The sequence below is a fragment of the Bicyclus anynana genome, chromosome 8 (assembly GCF_947172395.1).
Source record: "Bicyclus anynana chromosome 8, ilBicAnyn1.1, whole genome shotgun sequence".
NCBI classification, from domain to species: Eukaryota; Metazoa; Arthropoda; class Insecta; order Lepidoptera; family Nymphalidae; genus Bicyclus; species Bicyclus anynana.
The window spans coordinates 3,328,195-3,345,823 of NC_069090.1; the positions used below are offsets into that span (position 1 = coordinate 3,328,195).

Genomic DNA, 17,629 nt, shown 5'->3' on the forward strand with positions numbered 1-17,629 from the left:
CATACGATATTCATAATGAAAAGCATATTGGACAACAAGAGCAACGACCAGCCTTGCGAACATCTCAGCACTACGTCCATCGAGGGACTGATGTTGGCTATCGTGAGGTACGCATAGGCTATATTCGATTTCTAGGGTTCCATACCCAAAGGGTTCCCCCATACAACAAAAGTGGCTTTTTAGATACAAAACCCTTTGTGCGCGACCCCGACTCGCACTTGGCCGGTTGTTTTATAGTTATAGTTGACTATAAAATAATTAGTATGCAAGAAATACCCTGTCCTGTCCTGACTGCATAAACCTGAGGAGATATAGTAGATGTTAAACCTCATGTAATTACATAGGATTGTACATAACTCTTGAGATCGGAACTCAGTAAGGGGCTCTGCTTGGTGGTAGAGATTAGCATGGCGGTATTACTTCCCCGAACTAGCTTTGTCACAAAAACCTCAGGATTTGGTTGAGACCCTACAAAAATACTAATTTGTCCTTGTTTGACCTTTGTTTTAGATATGTGCGTCACTTAGACATGACAGTCCTCTCGGTTCAAATAAAGACGAAGCTGTGTCAAGTCATCGACGCTATGATGAGGAAACGCGATGATCTAGCTTTTAGACAGGTATGTGCTTTTACAGTAGAACCTCCATAAATAAGTTGAAACCTCCAAAAAAAAACAAAAAAATGATGTTCTCTTCCCTTGAAGTCCCAAAACCTTCTCGATATTTCTACCGTCTCTTGGTTCAAACTCTATACGTCAAATTAATCAATAAGTCACATCGCATTTTATCTCGTTTTGGTACATATTTTCCCTCCGTAACAAAAAATAAAATCAAACCTCTGTATCCCGTACAAGGTCAAAACATCTTTGATCTTATAACCAAATACGACTACTTCATTATTTTAAATTTATTATCTTCAAAGCTAGACTAACAATTCTAATGCCTTGTTATGAACATTTATTAGAGCTAGCCCCGCTTATGTACTTCAAGCTTTGATTTAGATTTTTCGAGTTAGGGAGGGAAAATATGTACAATTGACTTCAAGGTTGGTCTGATTGTAAATTTTTCATTAGGAAATGAAATTCCGCAACAAGCTGGTGGAGTACGTGACGGACTGGGTGCTGGGCACGTCGCACCAGATCGCGCCGCCGCTGCGGGCCGACGCGTCCTCCATCACTAGGTAGGACACTATTGTGCTGAGTCTGTTTCTGCTTTGTCTTGATATTCCGCAACAAGCTGGTGGAGTACGTGACGGACTGGGTGCTGGGCACGTCGCACCAGATCGCGCCGCCGCTGCGGGCCGACGCGTCCTCCATCACTAGGTAGGACACTATTGTGCTGAGTCTGTTTCTGCTTTGTCTTGATATTCCGCAACAAGCTGGTGGAGTACGTGACGGACTGGGTGCTGGGCACGTCGCACCAGATCGCGCCGCCGCTGCGGGCCGACGCGTCCTCCATCACTAGGTAGGACACTACTGTGCTGGGTCTGTTTCTGCTTTGTCTTGATATTCCGCAACAAGCTGGTGGAGTACGTGACGGACTGGGTGCTGGGCACGTCGCACCAGATCGCGCCGCCGCTGCGGGCCGACGCGTCCTCCATCACTAGGTAGGACACTATTGTGCTGAGTCTGTTTCTGCTTTGTCTTAATATTCCGCAACAAGCTGGTGGAGTACGTGACGGACTGGGTGCTGGGCACGTCGCACCAGATCGCGCCGCCGCTGCGGGCCGACGCGTCCTCCATCACTAGGTAGGACACTATTGTGCTGAGTCTGTTTCTGCTTTGTCTTAATATTCCGCAACAAGCTGGTGGAGTACGTGACGGACTGGGTGCTGGGCACGTCGCACCAGATCGCGCCGCCGCTGCGGGCCGACGCGTCCTCCATCACTAGGTAAGACACTATTGTGCTGAGTCTGTTTCTGCTTTGTCTTGATATTAAGGTTTAAGATAATATTTATTCTCATAAAAAGGCTTAACCGCTAACATGAGAACATAATTTTTAACTTAAATTAACTTATATTACTTCGCCATCATGTTTTTTTGCTATTACTCACTCAATGCATTAGTTCAGTCATAATTATTTAAACTGCTGTGGATTACTTAATATGTAATCTGCTAGTTTAGTTTTAAATGCATTGAGTGAGTTTACATTTTTAATTGGTGTCGGTATTTTATTGTAAAATTTGGCTCCTTCATAGGTTGGGGTCTTTTTACCATAAGTTGTTCTCGTTACAGGTAAAGTAAGGAAACTGGCTCGGCGAGTTTTATTTTTCCTTTTGGTGAAAATTATATTTGTGTGGATCGTCTTGTTTAAAGATTTTTTGATAAACATGCACGTGCTATATATATAAAGTTGATGTATATTCATAATTTTAGTTTCAATAAATAGCTTCTTGGTGGATGTTCGGAAAGGATATTGGAAAAGTGTTTTTATTATTTTATTTTGAGCAGTTTGTAGTTGGGTTAATCTCGTTTTGGAAGCACTTCCCCATACCTCAATAAGATATATTAGATGTGGTTTAATTAAAGTATTATACACAGTGTAACGAAGCTCACGTGGAATACATCGTGTTAAATTTCTGATAGTGCCAGACATTGCTGTTAATTTGCTCCTTAGATATTCAATCTGAATATTCCAGTTAAGATAACTATCTAATCTTAGGCCCAAGTATTTTTCGATTTGTTTTTGTTCTAACGGAACATTATCAATAAGAAGAGGTCGATATGGTTGAACTAATTTATTTTTAGCTTTAAAGATTATGTAAGATGTTTTTGAAATATTTATAGTTAGTAGATTATGTTTAAACCACACCGACAAAGTATTTAAATCTTCTTGTGCTTGACTTATGAGAGTTCCAATAGATGGCCCAAAATAGAACAGACAGGTATCGTCTGCATAGAGTGTTAAATGACCATGTAATCCTAATTCTTGGATGTTGTTTATATAAACTAGGAAAAGTAACGGACCTAAAATAGAACCTTGTGGAACGCCACATGTTACTGGAAGAGCCTTGCTCTGATATTCGCCTAATTTAACAATTTGTGTTCTATTGGTTAAATACGATTGAAACATTTTCAGGGCAATGCCATTTATTCCAATTGTTTCGAGCTTTTTTAACAGCAATGTAGGGCTCACAGTATCGAAGGCCTTTTTTAAATCAATAAAAACACCTAAGACTATATTTTTGCCATCAATACTGTGTTTCATTTTTGTCACAAGGTCAATCGTTGCAGTAAGAGTACTACTTTTCGGTCTAAAGCCATATTGTCGCACAGAGATAAAATTGATTGATTCAAGATATTGTTGTAACCTACTGTACAATATTCTTTCTAGAACTTTTGATAGTACTGGCAACACAGAAATAGGTCTGTAGTTCCCCGGATCTGTTTTATGACCTGATTTGAAAATTGGCGTAACTTTTGCCAGTTTTAGTGTATCTGGAAATATTCCCTGTACCAACAGGTAGTTAAAGCAGTCATTTAAAGGTTTTGCTATTTTATTTAGTATGCATTTGATTAATTTGGTACTTAGACCATCTATTCCAACACTGCAATTATTATCAAGGCTGGATATGATTTTAGTAATTTCATTAATTGTACATGATTTAAAAATAGACAGTTCATCGCCAGGTTGGTGAGAAGTTTGTGGTAGGGCATGCGAAAAATTATCATGGTAGTACTTAGGAATATTATTTGCAAGAATAGGTCCAATAGATGAGAAGTATTGATTAAATGATTCACAAATTTCGTAAGGATCTGTAATAGTCTTGCAATCTATTATAAGTTTAGGAGGAGCAGAAGTCTGTTTTATTTTATTTTTAGCAAGACAATTCATCAAATTCCACATTTGTTTTGGCTTATTTATGCATTTCATAAATTCCTTATAATAGTAGGTATTTTTGGTAGTTTGAATATATTTCGATACGGAAGCGCTCTTTGTATTGAATTGCGTTTTTAACTCATCATCGTCCTTATTATTCTTTAATTTTACCCATAAAGCATTCTTTTCATCAATCTCTTTAATGACCTCACGGTTTATCCAGTCTTTTTGTGGAGGATTTAAGATTATTCCGCAAGCAATTACGTGACGGACGGGCTGATAACTACAGAAAAGTAGTCATGATTCCCGTTTGCGGGGACACAATTCCTAAGAGATAAATTAGAACTGAATAAAACATAAAAAAAGAATGGCGAGGTTGCATGTATTTTGGGACTAGCAGATAAAAGTAGCGTACATAATGGAAACCTATTAATAGTTGTTAATCGTGATTGAACTAAGAAAAAAGTAAATGGTAACCAATCTAGAAAGGCAGGGAGAAAAGAGATATACCTTAAAATTAGAAGGTACCTTATCTATGCGTATGAATAAATGTGAATTTTATACTGAAAAACACCACCGTTTACATACAACTGTGTGATTGCTTTATAAATACGACAAGGCGTTTGGGTCTCAGGCAACAAGTAGAACAATTTTACTATGCTAAAAGAAGTATAGAAGTAATCTTGATTCCCGTTCTGTAAAATCTCAATATTTTTTTTACAAGCATCTTATAAAATAATAGTTTTAATTAATACTAAGTATGAGTGTACGACACTTCTGAGTGTGACTCCCACTTTCGCCATCCTCCTTTTATTTGTTAAATAAGATAAGTTTTGTTTTATTAGCTGTTAGCAATTCCCAATATTGTGATCAGACATTATATTGTGTCCAGGGAGCTGGATCAGGCTTGTATGGAGGCTGTGGCAGCATTGCTGCGGGGCCTGCCGCTGCAGCCCGAGGAGTCTGACCGCGGGGACCTCATGGAAGCCAAGAGTCAGCTGTTTCTGAAGTAAGTCTTATTAATGTTTCGTGACTTATGTCTACGCCCTCAAGCAAAGTAAACACAATGTTTATTCATCGACGACCTCTGACCGACATTCGATAGATGTCCACTGGAGATAGGCATCTTGAAAGGACTTCCAAACATTACTGTCTTGAGCCCCAGCATCAAGCGGCATCCTATAACCTGCTTAATAGTCGGTCAACCCAGTGCTACGCTTTCTGGCGCTGGGACGCTATTCCAGCACTTTTAAACCCCAACTTCGACCGGGTCTTCTATCTATATGCCCAGTCCATAGCTACTTCAGCTTTGTGACTGGTAGCGCTATATCGGTACTTTGACTTCTATGCAGATCTCCTCATTTCTAATTCAGAGTATAAACGGATAGTAAATTGGGCATAAATCATAGTATAAACGGATTATTGCTCGCTCGAAATACGATAAATCTGTTTGTAGCAACTCGCATTAGATGGCCTGCTACTACATTGGGAAAATTCAAACTCCGCCTTGGGTGTTTGACGATATCGATGTTTTGCTGAGTTCTGTACAACAACAATTATAATGCACGTACGTACCTTTAATTGTGATGTACTCGTTGACTTCCACTACGCGTAGGGACAGGGAAATTTCGTAGTATAATTTGTAGTCTCGGTGATTGATGGTGATTTTCAAAGTTCAAAAAAGGTCCACGCGACGCGGTCGATCCTTTTCGGCGGTTGATTTCGTTGACAGTATCTGTCACTGCGTTGAGTACCGTTCTTTCAAAAAACTTGAATACGACGCGCATGACAGCTGATTTAAGCTGCGTGTTGCCATTGTACAAAATCAGTGCCAACATCGATCATCGAATTGAGCGGAGATTGAATTTATTCTGACGTAACGAAACATTCCGCCCACCAAAATGCCTATGGTATTTTCTAATAATAATAAAAAAGAAGAAATAAAATATAATAGAAACGATGGTAACAGAGTAACGCAATTAAATAAAGCTAAAACTAATGCTATAATTAACAGATACGGTAAAACGTAATGTAGAGAAGTTAGTCTTCAATTGGTAGAGGACATAACTTTACTAGAGGTCTTTGTACATGATTGTTTGTTGCTGTTTTTAGAATTGCAATTCGAGCAATTCCATCCGCACCAGAAATTAGATTGGTAACCCGACCGAGAGACCAATGCAATGGAGTACGATTTTCATCTTTGATGATGACCATCGATCCTATTTTCAGTGGCTTGGAGTCCTTAGTCCACTTAGCGCGTTGTGTAAGCGAATTTAGATATTCATTTTTCCATCTACACCAGAAGTTTTGATGGAAAGCCTGTAACATTTGCCAACGATTAAGCCGTTTGATGTTGATTTGCGAGAGATCACTGTCTGGCACGGCTGTGAGAGGCTCGAGTGTTAGGAAATGGCCAGGGGTTAAGACCGAAAGATCATTAGGATCAGAACTGATCGGACATAAAGGTCTTGAATTTAATACGGCTTCTATTTGGACGAAGAGAGTTGTGAGTTCCTCAAATGTTAAAACCTGATCTCCGACTACGCGATATAAATGAGATTTGGCAGCCTTAATTTGTATCTCCCATACTCCTCCAAAGTGAGGAGCTGAAGGTGGATTAAATTTGAACTCGATTTTTTCAGCACTTGAAGCCTGATGCATAAAGGATGATAATTGGTTTCGAGCACCAATGAAATTAGTACCGCGGTCTAGGTGAATGGAATTACACCTTCCCCTGCGCCCTATGAACCGACGTAAACTTGCGATAAATCCATCCGTTGATAAAGTTGACACGACCTCGAGATGGACGGCCTTAGTTGCTAAACATATGAATAAGCATAAATATGCCTTGTCGATTTTGGCACCACGATGTGCACCAAGTTTGATGCGAAATGGTCCTCCGAAATCAATGCCTACAACGGAGAACGCCTTAATTTGGTTTACTCGAAAAGATGGTAAATCGCTCATGGGCGGTTGTAATGGCTGTGGGTTAGTGCGATAGCATTTTATGCATTTAGAAATACAACTACGAATTGCGCGTTTAGCAGAAATTATCCAAAACTGCTGGAGAAGTAGAAAGTGAGTAGTTGTAAGCGACGCAATTGTATATTTTATTTGTAAATGTTTTAGCAAAATAAACTGGCCGGGCATATAACGGAACGTATAACGTTCAAGGGAAACTGTCAGTTTTGACAGATTTTTGAATACATTCAGTTCGTTAAAAATTACCCAACTGTCTACATCCCTTGCAACGAGATACGTCCCGAAGAGCTCATTTTCGCCGAATATTTCTGTGTTTTGTTTCGTCCGTTACAAAGTGGTCTTCGAGCCAGATCCTTATGTACGAGAATCTGCGACACAAAATTTATGGAGGTACGAAGCGCTAGCTTAAGCCAGCTATTGGTTACGCAACGGCTTAAGCAGACACGGAACCAAGAGGTAGGTGAAGATGACGCCGCGCATAAGGCACGGGATAAAAATATCAGTACCGGTCGTCAGGCGACCACATACGGTTCAACTACTGCACTATTATCAAAGAGACCACGATCATCGAAGGCAGTGAGTCTAACAAGGAGACGGTTGGAACTGGAGGCAGCTGCGGCTGAAGCAAAAGCCCGCATAGATAAGGAGCTTATAGAAAAAAGGCTTCAAGCTAACATTGCGGCACTGAAGGTAAAATACAGTCCATCAAAGTTGAAGGAGAAGGTGAGGTCAACGCGCGATCAACATGAACGGTCCGCGCACGATCAACACGAGCTGCAAGTACAATTCGTTCTGCAGGATGATACACATCTTGGCGAATTGTGCACGCCCGCCGTTGGATGCGGTGGCACTGAAGGTGCAGCTCCGTTGGTTTATGGTGCAAAGGGTCGATCAATCGTTGGCAATTCATCGGAACCTGATAAGTCAATTTTAAAGACACCGAAGAGTCTACCTATACAAATAGGTCATATTAATAATTACACGAAGTGGCAGTCACTATTCATCGGAAAATATAGCCAAAAAATTGTACCTGTCACTGTAAAATTAAATACTTACGCTTCATGCGTTCACAATTATGAAGACAGCTCGCTAAAATGCATTAACATTACACCAGTCATGAAGTCAGTGCTACTTTCGACGGTAACTTGCAAGCCGGTATACGACACAATAAGATTATGTCCGGCGGTGTTTACTCAAAACAAAAGTAACAACGCAGAGAAACACTTTGCTTTGGTAGAAAAATATCCGAGAGAACAAGTCATAATCATACCGAAACCGCGAGTACACACACCACAAGCCATCACGAACACTATGAGTATGTATTCAAACAATGATGTTGATTATTATTCCCAAAAACTAATTGTTTTCAAGTCGAAAGTAGCAAAAGCATGGTGTTTATCGCAAAATAGAATGTTAACTGCAGCGATAGGTATAATTTCAATCAGCGCACGGGACGAGCTACGTGTGAAAGAAACAAATATATGCGTAAGCGCCGATTATAATGAACGTTATGACAAGAGGACGCAACGTTGTAAATCGTTTGAAAAACACTGCGCGACCTACCACGATTGTTTGCCGAACTACAGAGCGTCACTGAAAGTGAAGGGGACGAGAGATGCACCGCGCGCACTTAGTAGCACAATCAAATGTGTAAAAGCGATCGAAGACGTATTTTGTGAATGTTTAAACAGGGAAAAAATATGTTTTGTTGCACTCTGGTGCGTGAATCACGCTGACCGACGGCGGCCGCGCGCAGGCGGTGGATCTATAAGTCGATGTCAGCTGATTGTGTACCTACTTACCCACTCGTACCAATAAAATAAAAGGGAACGATGGTGCGTCGCTAGTTATCCTACAGGATTGGAGTGCTGTGTCCAGCACTAGGGTGGGGTATGTTAGCGACGCAAATTATTATTATATTTAAAAAGTAAATCCCGACCTTTGTAATTTGAAATTGTATGTTGTATGTATTTAATAAAATAAACGGGCATATAACGGAACGTATAACGTTCAAGGGAAACTGTCAGTTTTGACAGATTTTTGAATAAGCTCAGTTCGTTAAAAATTACCCAACTGTCTACATCCCTTGCAACGAGATACGTCCCGAAGAGCTCATTTTCGCCGAATATTTCTGTGTTTTGTTTCGTCCGTTACAAAGTGGTCTTCGAGCCAGATCTTATGTACGAGAATCTGCGACACAAAATATATGGAGGTACGAAACGCTTGTCTAAGCCAGCTATTGGTTACGGAACGGCTTAGGCAGACACGGAACCAAGAGGTAGGTGAAGATGACGCCGCGCATAAGGCACGGGATAAAAGTGTCAGTACAGCTCGTCAGGCGACCACTTATTGTTCAACTGCTGCGCTTTTATCAAATAGACTGCGATCGTCGAAGGCAGCGAGTCTAGCAAGGAGACGGTTGGAACTGGAGGCAGCTGCAGCTGAAGCAAAGGCCCGCATAGATAAGCAGCTTATAGAAAAAAGACTACAAGCTAACATTGCGGCACTGAAGGTAAAATACAGTCCATCAAAGTTGAAGGAGAAGGTGAGGTCAACGCGCGACAAACATGAACGGTCCGCGCACGATCAACACGAGCTGCAAGTACAATTCGTTCAGCAGGATGATACACATCTTCGCGAATTGTGCACGCCCGCCGTTGAATGCGGTGGCACTGAAGGTGCAGTTCAGTTGGTTTATGGTGCAAAGGATCGAGCAATCGTTGATAATTCATCGCAACCTACTAAGTTAATTTACTACAGTCTACCGAAGGAGCAGGAGGTGGGTTCGAAACGCAAACGAACGGAACGCTACACACATACTTATCAGAAACTGCAATTACAACCCGTTCAGCTAGATGATACACATTTTGGCGGGCTATGTTCGTTCACCGATTCATACAGTGGCACTAATAATGCAGTTCAATTGGTGAATAATGCAAATAAGGACCAAAAATCCAACAAGAGCTCATCCTCTATCAACAATTTAAAACATATATATACAAAAGACCGCCTACCTAACGGTGATAACAACATGAATTGGATATCACTAATGTCCGGTAAATATAACTCAACAGTCCACGTAAATCTTACCGTTTCACCAAAATACACAAATACATGCAGTTTTTTGATACACAATCACAATGAACGCCAGCTAAAAATCATGAAAATCGCACCTGTGATGTCTTTATTACTTTCGGCAATACGCATTGAGCCATTTACACTGGCATGTGATCATAAAATTACAATCACATGCCCTCCTCTGCTGGCGTATAATAAAGATCCGTATCAACAAACACCGCACCGAGTTTTTAATAATTGTGTTAATAAAACATTAAACAGTCCAAAAACAACAAAATTGCAAGTACATACACCAAGGGTCTTCGCGAATGATACTACGAATACGTATACAGAAGCAATAAACAATATTTGTAGGGAATTAGTATATTACGTGCCGAAAGTAACAAAAACAAATTGCTCACAGCTAGGCAAAAATATAACTAAGGTACATCATGTTGCAAGCGGCAAGCGAGAGGTCATGCGTGCGAAAGAAATAGAAATATGCGAGATCGCCGTTTACAATGTATCTTGTGACTATGGGACAGAACGATCAAGATTGATTGAACTTGTATCGCCAGAAGTGAAAGGTACGGATGACGCGTCGTGTGCACTCGATAGCACGACGGTAGCTCGGCCTGCGCAGCGCGATCGTGCTAATTCGTCGTGTCATTATGATTTTAAACAAAATGAATTATTTTGCCTCGTCGCATACTGGCGCTGGAGTAACTACGGACGGGCGCGCGCTGGCGGTGGATTTGAATCGAGAAGATGCCGATAATTACCTAAATATTGTGGGCAAAGATTGTACGTCGCTTTTACTTCCACAGGATATGAGTGCGAAGCTTCGCACTGGGGGGGAGAATGTAAGCGACGCAATTGTATATTTTATTTGTAAATGTTTTAGCAAAATAAACTGGCCGGGCATATAACGGAACGTATAACGTTCAAGGGAAACTGTCAGTTTTGACAGATTTTTGAATACATTCAGTTCGTTAAAAATTACCCAACTGTCTACATCCCTTGCAACGAGATACGTCCCGAAGAGCTCATTTTCGCCGAATATTTCTGTGTTTTGTTTCGTCCGTTACAGTAGTGTTTATGCCGGTATGACAATGACTGTGATGAATGAATTTAATAATTAATAATGTTAGTGGATGATTAGTAGGTAAAAATGCTGGATGTTTATGTTCGTATTCTAAGCCGGATCGAGAAATTCTCCCACCTACTCTAAGAATACCCTGTGAATCTAAAAAAGGACTAAGTTTTCGAAAGGTTTTAAGTAATGGTTTCTTGAATTTTATGTTTGAGATTTCTTCCGCAAATACCTGACCTTGAACATACTTAGCAAGTTGCATCAATGCAACATGTCGTTCAGCGTTATTAAGAAAATTATTACGATTAGCTTCACATGGTTTTCGGGAATTGTTAATGAAACGATTGATATAAGTCAAAATGTTAATAAGTTTTTGTAACGATGAGCAACGATTGATTAAATCTTCTAATAACAGAGGTTCTTTTTCTTCATTGGTTTGTGTTTTATCAGCAAATAAGGTGACCGACTTTCGCGCCTCCGTGTTAATTATGGCTCCTTCATGAGGAGATGGTGTACTTAAGCTTGAGGGCCAAGTGTCACGTTTCTTTGATAACCATTGTGGCCCCGCCCACCATAACGAATTATTTAATAGTTCATTCGGAAGTTGTCCACGGGAACAAATATCTGCAGGATTGTCGACTGACGAGACGTGCTGCCAACATTTTATAGGTGTGATGTCCTGTATGTGGCTAACGCGATTTGCAACAAATGTCGTCCATCGAGTGGAAGGAGAACGTAACCATGAAAGGACGACGGTTGAGTCTGACCAAAAATAAACTGCATCAAATGAAATGCGAGACAGATATGTATCACGAACCAGTGTGTATAAGTCTGATAAAAGTACTGCAGCACATAGTTCTAATCGAGGTAATGAGATGCGCTTTAGAGGCGCTACTCTAGCTTTTGAGCAAACTATGGATATCTGAACTTGATCTTTGTCGTCCGTGGCCCGCAAATAGATTACAGCACCATATGCTATTTCGGAGCTATCTGCAAACCCATGTAGTTCATATGATTTAACTTTTGCACATTTAAACTGCCGTGGAATTCGAAGTTTAGACAATTGCGATAGTTGAGTTTGATTTGCGTTCCAAAGACGAACTATATCATCAGGTGGTGGTTGGTCCCATTCAATACCGAGTATCCACAGTTTTTGGATGAACGATTTGGCCTGAATTGTTACCGGTGACAAAAAACCGAGAGGGTCGAAGATTCTTGCTAATTCGCTCAAAATTGTTCGTTTTGTACAAGTTAAATTCATAGATTTTATTTCAAAAAGAAATGTATCAGATATTGGATCCCATTTTAATCCAAGTACTTTCAAGATTGTTGAATCTGCCTCATCAAGTGACACGGGATCCGTCAAACAATCTTCCGATCGAAGGTCGGACAACAGTTCAGAATAGTTGCTAACCCATTTTCTGAGCTGGAAACCTCCTCTATTACAGAGAGCGATGACCTGTGTCTTTGCTTGTTGTGCGCTTTCAAACGAATCACATCCGGTTACAACATCGTCGACATAAACATCGGATGAAATGATCTGTTTCGCAATTGGATAGGAATCTCCTTCATCTTCAGCAAGCTGTTGCAAAGAACGACAAGCAAGAAAAGGAGATGAAGCGACACCATACGTAACTGTGTTTAAGCGATATTCCTTAATCGATTCGTTTGGTGAAGCTTTCCAAAAGATACGTTGATAGTCGCGATGCTCCGAAGCAATTGAAATTTGTCGGTACATTTGACGGACGTCAGCCATGAATACTATATTGTGTTCACGAAAGCGCAAAAGTATTTCGAATATATTGGACTGCAGTTTTGGACCAATGAGTTGTGTGTCATTTAACGAACGCCCATTATAATCCTTGGCCGATGCGTCAAAAACTACGCGCAGGCGTGTACTTTTAGATTCCGGGCGTAAAACACAGTGATGAGGGATATAGTATTTTCCCATTTCCATTTCGTCTGTGGGAACTAGTGACATATGTCCACTTTTTATGTAATCTGACATGAACTCGGCATATTGCTTGTGTAAATCAGGATCTTTTGAAAGTCTACGTTCTATTGAGTGAAATCTTCGAAGTGCAATGTCTCGCGACCCAACAAAAGAGGGTTCCAAATCCTTAAAGGGCAGACGAACTATGTATCGCCCATTGTTATCACGCGTGTGATCTGACATGAACTTTTGTTCACACAATTTTTCATCTGGGGTCATAAGCACTGCTTTGGGCAAATTTTCTATTTCCCAAAAACGCTGTACGAGTGAATTTAGTTTCGCATCTGTTTCTAAGGAAGAATGTAGCATTGTGGTAGATGCCAACCTTGTTTTTCCCAACAGCAGCCAACCAAAAATAGAATTCAGAGCTGTGGGTTGATTTGGACCTCCTGTAATACGTTGATTGAGTAAGGACTCAGCGAATACGTCAGCGGCAAATAAAAGATCAATAGGACCCGGAATGTCGAAACCAGGATCAGCTAAGTTTAATGATTTAATATGGGACCATCCAGATGTATTCAAGCTCGCAATAGGTTGATCACCGCATATTTTTGGTAATACGTGTAAATCTAGCACAAACGCTGTTTTGTTATGAGTTCCAATCTTACAAGTAACGTCCCCTAATATGGAAGTTGCTGTTTCTCCAAGTCCACTAACGCTGGCATTGGTATGAGACCATTTTAAATTTAAGCGATCTACTGCTGTTTGGGTGATGAAATTGCTTTGGCTACCTGTGTCAAATAAAGCACGAAAAGAATGCATTGTTCCTGAAATATCCTGAACTTGCACAATAGCAGTTGCCAGCAGCACAGTTGTATTGACCTGTGACCTTGAAACTAAAGTTGCTGTAGATTGATTAGTTTCAACAGGTGCTTCACGGTGAAGTAAGGAATGATGTTTCCGTTTACAAGTTCGACAACAAAAAATGCTTGTGCAGTGCTTGAGCTGATGGGAACTCTTTAAACAGTTGAAGCACCAGTTTTTGTCAGTGGCAATTTTCATACGTTCGTCGACTGTTTTATTCAAAAATTCTGGACAAGATGAGATGGTATGGGAATCATTACAGAAGGGGCAGATAGCCGGGCGTGGAATTGTAACACTGCTGGCTACTGGGTGCTTTTCTTTAGACGCTATTAGGGTATGGGCGTTAGTCACGTGCTTAGGTTGGACAGGGTTAAAGGACACTTTGTGGAATGACTTGTTTTGTTTGACTTCGAAACTTCGAGACTCCGAAAAATGAGTATCTCGTAACAACGCTTCACATTTAGAGTGCAAAAAATCCTTTAATTGCGCATACGTGGGTAGTTCGGTATTCGAATGTTTTTCCTCGAAATCTCGTCGTATAGTTGTATCTAATTTCGATAAAATATGATAAACTAATATGAAGTCCCACTGATTTACCGGTAAATTCACAGATTTTAAAATACATAAATTTTCATCAAATAAGTCAAGGGACTTACGAAATTCGTGAGCATTTTTAAAATTAAAATTTATATTTAAAATGTCCTTCCAGCAAGTAAAGGCCAAATCACGTTTACCTTTATAACGTGTAACAAGAGCGTCGTATGCATCGCGGTAGTATTCGCTGCTTAACGGAAAAGTTTTTACTACCGTCAATGCATCGCCGCTAAGTGAGGACACCAAATAATGAAATTTCTCAGTATTATTAAGAAATGTGGAATTGTGAATTAATGCATTAAAAGTGTCTAAATATTCAGGAAAACGCTTAAGATCACCAGCAAAGTTAGGTAGCTGTATTTTGGGTAATCGTACATTTGAAAATCCGCTACATTGTGAATGAGAAACAGGTGACTCACTACTGTTTAAGCTACGATAAATCGCTATAATCTTATAATAAATCTCATCGAAACGCTCTTGAAGCTCACAATCATCGCTGTCTGAGTCGTCTAAAATTTCTAAAATCATAAAATGTGCGCTTTCGAAATCAGACGAAATTTTTTTTATATCCTGGTGGTAGGAATAAAAAATGTCTTTTTGAGATGGATCGCTAGTCGCCGCGAGACCGATCTCCAATGTTTTACATATCCGCTTATAAGCAATCGTTCGTTGTCTGCGTAAAGATGGCAAGTCCTGGGATGTGTATCCGATATCGACAGACCTTGAACGCGATTTCTTAGAGGTGCTTCCCTTCCGAGCTGAATGTTTTGTTAAAAGAGACATTTTTGTACGTTGGATTGTGTTATGATTTTAACTCAAGCTACAATTTATATCTAATTCGAATATAAAACAAAATAATATTAAATATGCTCGCAAAGGGTGTTTGTGTTTGTTAGTGTTTGCATTCAAATGAACAGTACACCACACAAGTTTTGCTTCATTTGTATGAACAATGTAATTGATTTAGGGACAAACCTTGTGGTGAACTGTACTTACCAGAATAACTGAGACACGTATATAACCGCTATGTTATACACCGTAAGGTTGAATTTCGGCCTATTTAGTGATGAACGATAACGGTATAGACAGGCGGTTCACTACAACGCAACAACAACTTACCCGATGTTTTTAGTAAAATTAATTTCGGCTAAATACCTATGGCGCGTTACCGTGAATTATTATTACGTAAAGTGACTATTATGTTGAAGTTATGTGCCAATTATCGACTAATTACATTAAGATACTGAAAGTTTGATAAAATTAATTATGAATTTTCTTATTGTGACGATTCTGTTTTAGCTTTATGTGAAATATAAATATATCCCTGTTCGATTGCGTTAATTTATGTAGGTACCATCGACGTTTATAGAAACTGAATGGAACAATGTGAGATACGCTTAGCAGAAAATACCATACACAAACTTTGATAGTGGAGGTCCCGGGTTTCGGCACCATATAATGTAGCAACTCGCATTAGATGGCCTGCTACTACATTGGGAAAATTCAAACTCCGCCTTGGGTGTTTGACGATATCGATGTTTTGCTGAGTTCTGTACAACAACAATTATAATGCACGTACGTACCTTTAATTGTGATGTACTCGTTGACTTCCACTACGCGTAGGGACAGGGAAATTTCGTAGTATAATTTGTAGTCTCGGTGATTGATGGTGATTTTCAAAGTTCAAAAAAGGTCCACGCGACGCGGTCGATCCTTTTCGGCGGTTGATTTCGTTGACAGTATCTGTCACTGCGTTGAGTACCGTTCTTTCAAAAAACTTGAATACGACGCGCATGACAGCTGATTTAAGCTGCGTGTTGCCATTGTACAAAATCAGTGCCAACATCGATCATCGAATTGAGCGGAGATTGAATTTATTCTGACGTAACGAAACACTGTTTATTTCCAGATATTTCACCCTGTTCATGAATCTCCTGAATGACTGCAACGAAGTGGAACTAACCGAAGGCCCCGGCCGCCTGGAGGCGTTAAGAAATGCTACAATACAAGCCATGTCCAATTTGCTCTCGGCTAACATCGACTCTGGATTGATGCATAGTATTGGTAAGTTTTTAAATACACTTGCAAATGGGTGAATGTTCTTATGTTAACGAATTTTTGAAATTGTTTTTTATTTTGACAATTTATCTGTAGTAGGTTGACTGTTCAAATAACAGGCAATCATAATTTGATTTTATTTCCCATTCATCAACATGTCTTAACCAAGGAAATTCTTCCTATAGGAGTATTTATTATATAGTTATCAATTGTCAAGAGAATTAGGATCGACTATTAGATCTTTCGGTTAAGCCTGGATTCAATTAATCCACGCTTAACCGAGAAGATACTAAGTTTTCAGCCATTAGCTCATCATAATCAGTCTATTTGAAAGGCCACTACTATCTCCTTACGAGAGAAGAGATATGGATCTTAGACCTTCCAAGCCACTTGTATTGGGATACCCATAGCATCAGCAAGTCCATTTGTCCACAGATCTAGGCTATCATCGTGACCTGCAAACCCGCGCCGCGTTCATGGAGGTTCTGACCAAGATCCTGCAGCAAGGCACGGAGTTCGATACCTTGGCAGAGACTGTGTTGGCTGATCGCTTCGAACAACTTGTGCAACTTGTTACCATGATATCTGATAAGGTTAGTGAGTGTTGCTTGAAATTATTGTGGTCGATCAAACTAGAGGAATGCCAGGCTAACATTGTCGAAGTTGTTCTTTGTTTTTTAACTTTTTGAATTGTTGGATCATGCCTTTTTGGACGTTTGGAATTTATTAAAAATGTTATTCAGGGCACATCACGGGTACTCTATTTTGTATAATAGTTAATATATTTCTTAATTATCATCATCATCATCTACTGTCGTTGTTTTTTAGTATTGGAACGGTATTTGGTTTTGGAGTATTTGGTTTTAAGTCCAATTAAGAAAATAATTTTTGCCAAATCTTTTAGGTATGACCAATGTGCATTTTCCCCTCCAATTAAACGTTTTTAAATTAAAGAGTCTCTGACTCTCCAATTAAAGAGTATTTTAGGATTGGATGCAACAATAGTTCAATGGGCGTGTAGCGAACCTATGACCTCAATTTCATTGAGTCCGACCCCATAACTGTGGAGCTATTGGCAGTTGGGACATTTTCACAAGCTTCTGATTAGTATACGATAGTTTTGTCCAATTGATATTAAGGTGACAAAAGTCAAGTTAATTGGAACTTAACTTGACTTATCTGAAGAAGTGGTGAACCAGTCCAAAATTAATTAAACTACGTTCATTATAT

At 39.8% G+C, this 17,629-nt stretch overlaps 1 protein-coding gene across 1 annotated transcript in view; it reads left to right on the forward strand.

Moving 5' to 3' along the window:
* LOC112051963 (neurofibromin) overlaps nt 1–17,629 on the forward strand; it is a gene marked incomplete in the record, with an annotated part of 66,650 nt that overhangs the window by 17,403 nt on the left and 31,618 nt on the right. The window contains 6 exon segments of the mRNA XM_052882967.1: nt 1–107; nt 511–619; nt 1,073–1,179; nt 4,711–4,827; nt 16,251–16,405; nt 16,835–16,992. Of these exon segments, the coding sequence (XP_052738927.1) occupies nt 1–107; nt 511–619; nt 1,073–1,179; nt 4,711–4,827; nt 16,251–16,405; nt 16,835–16,992 (753 nt within the window).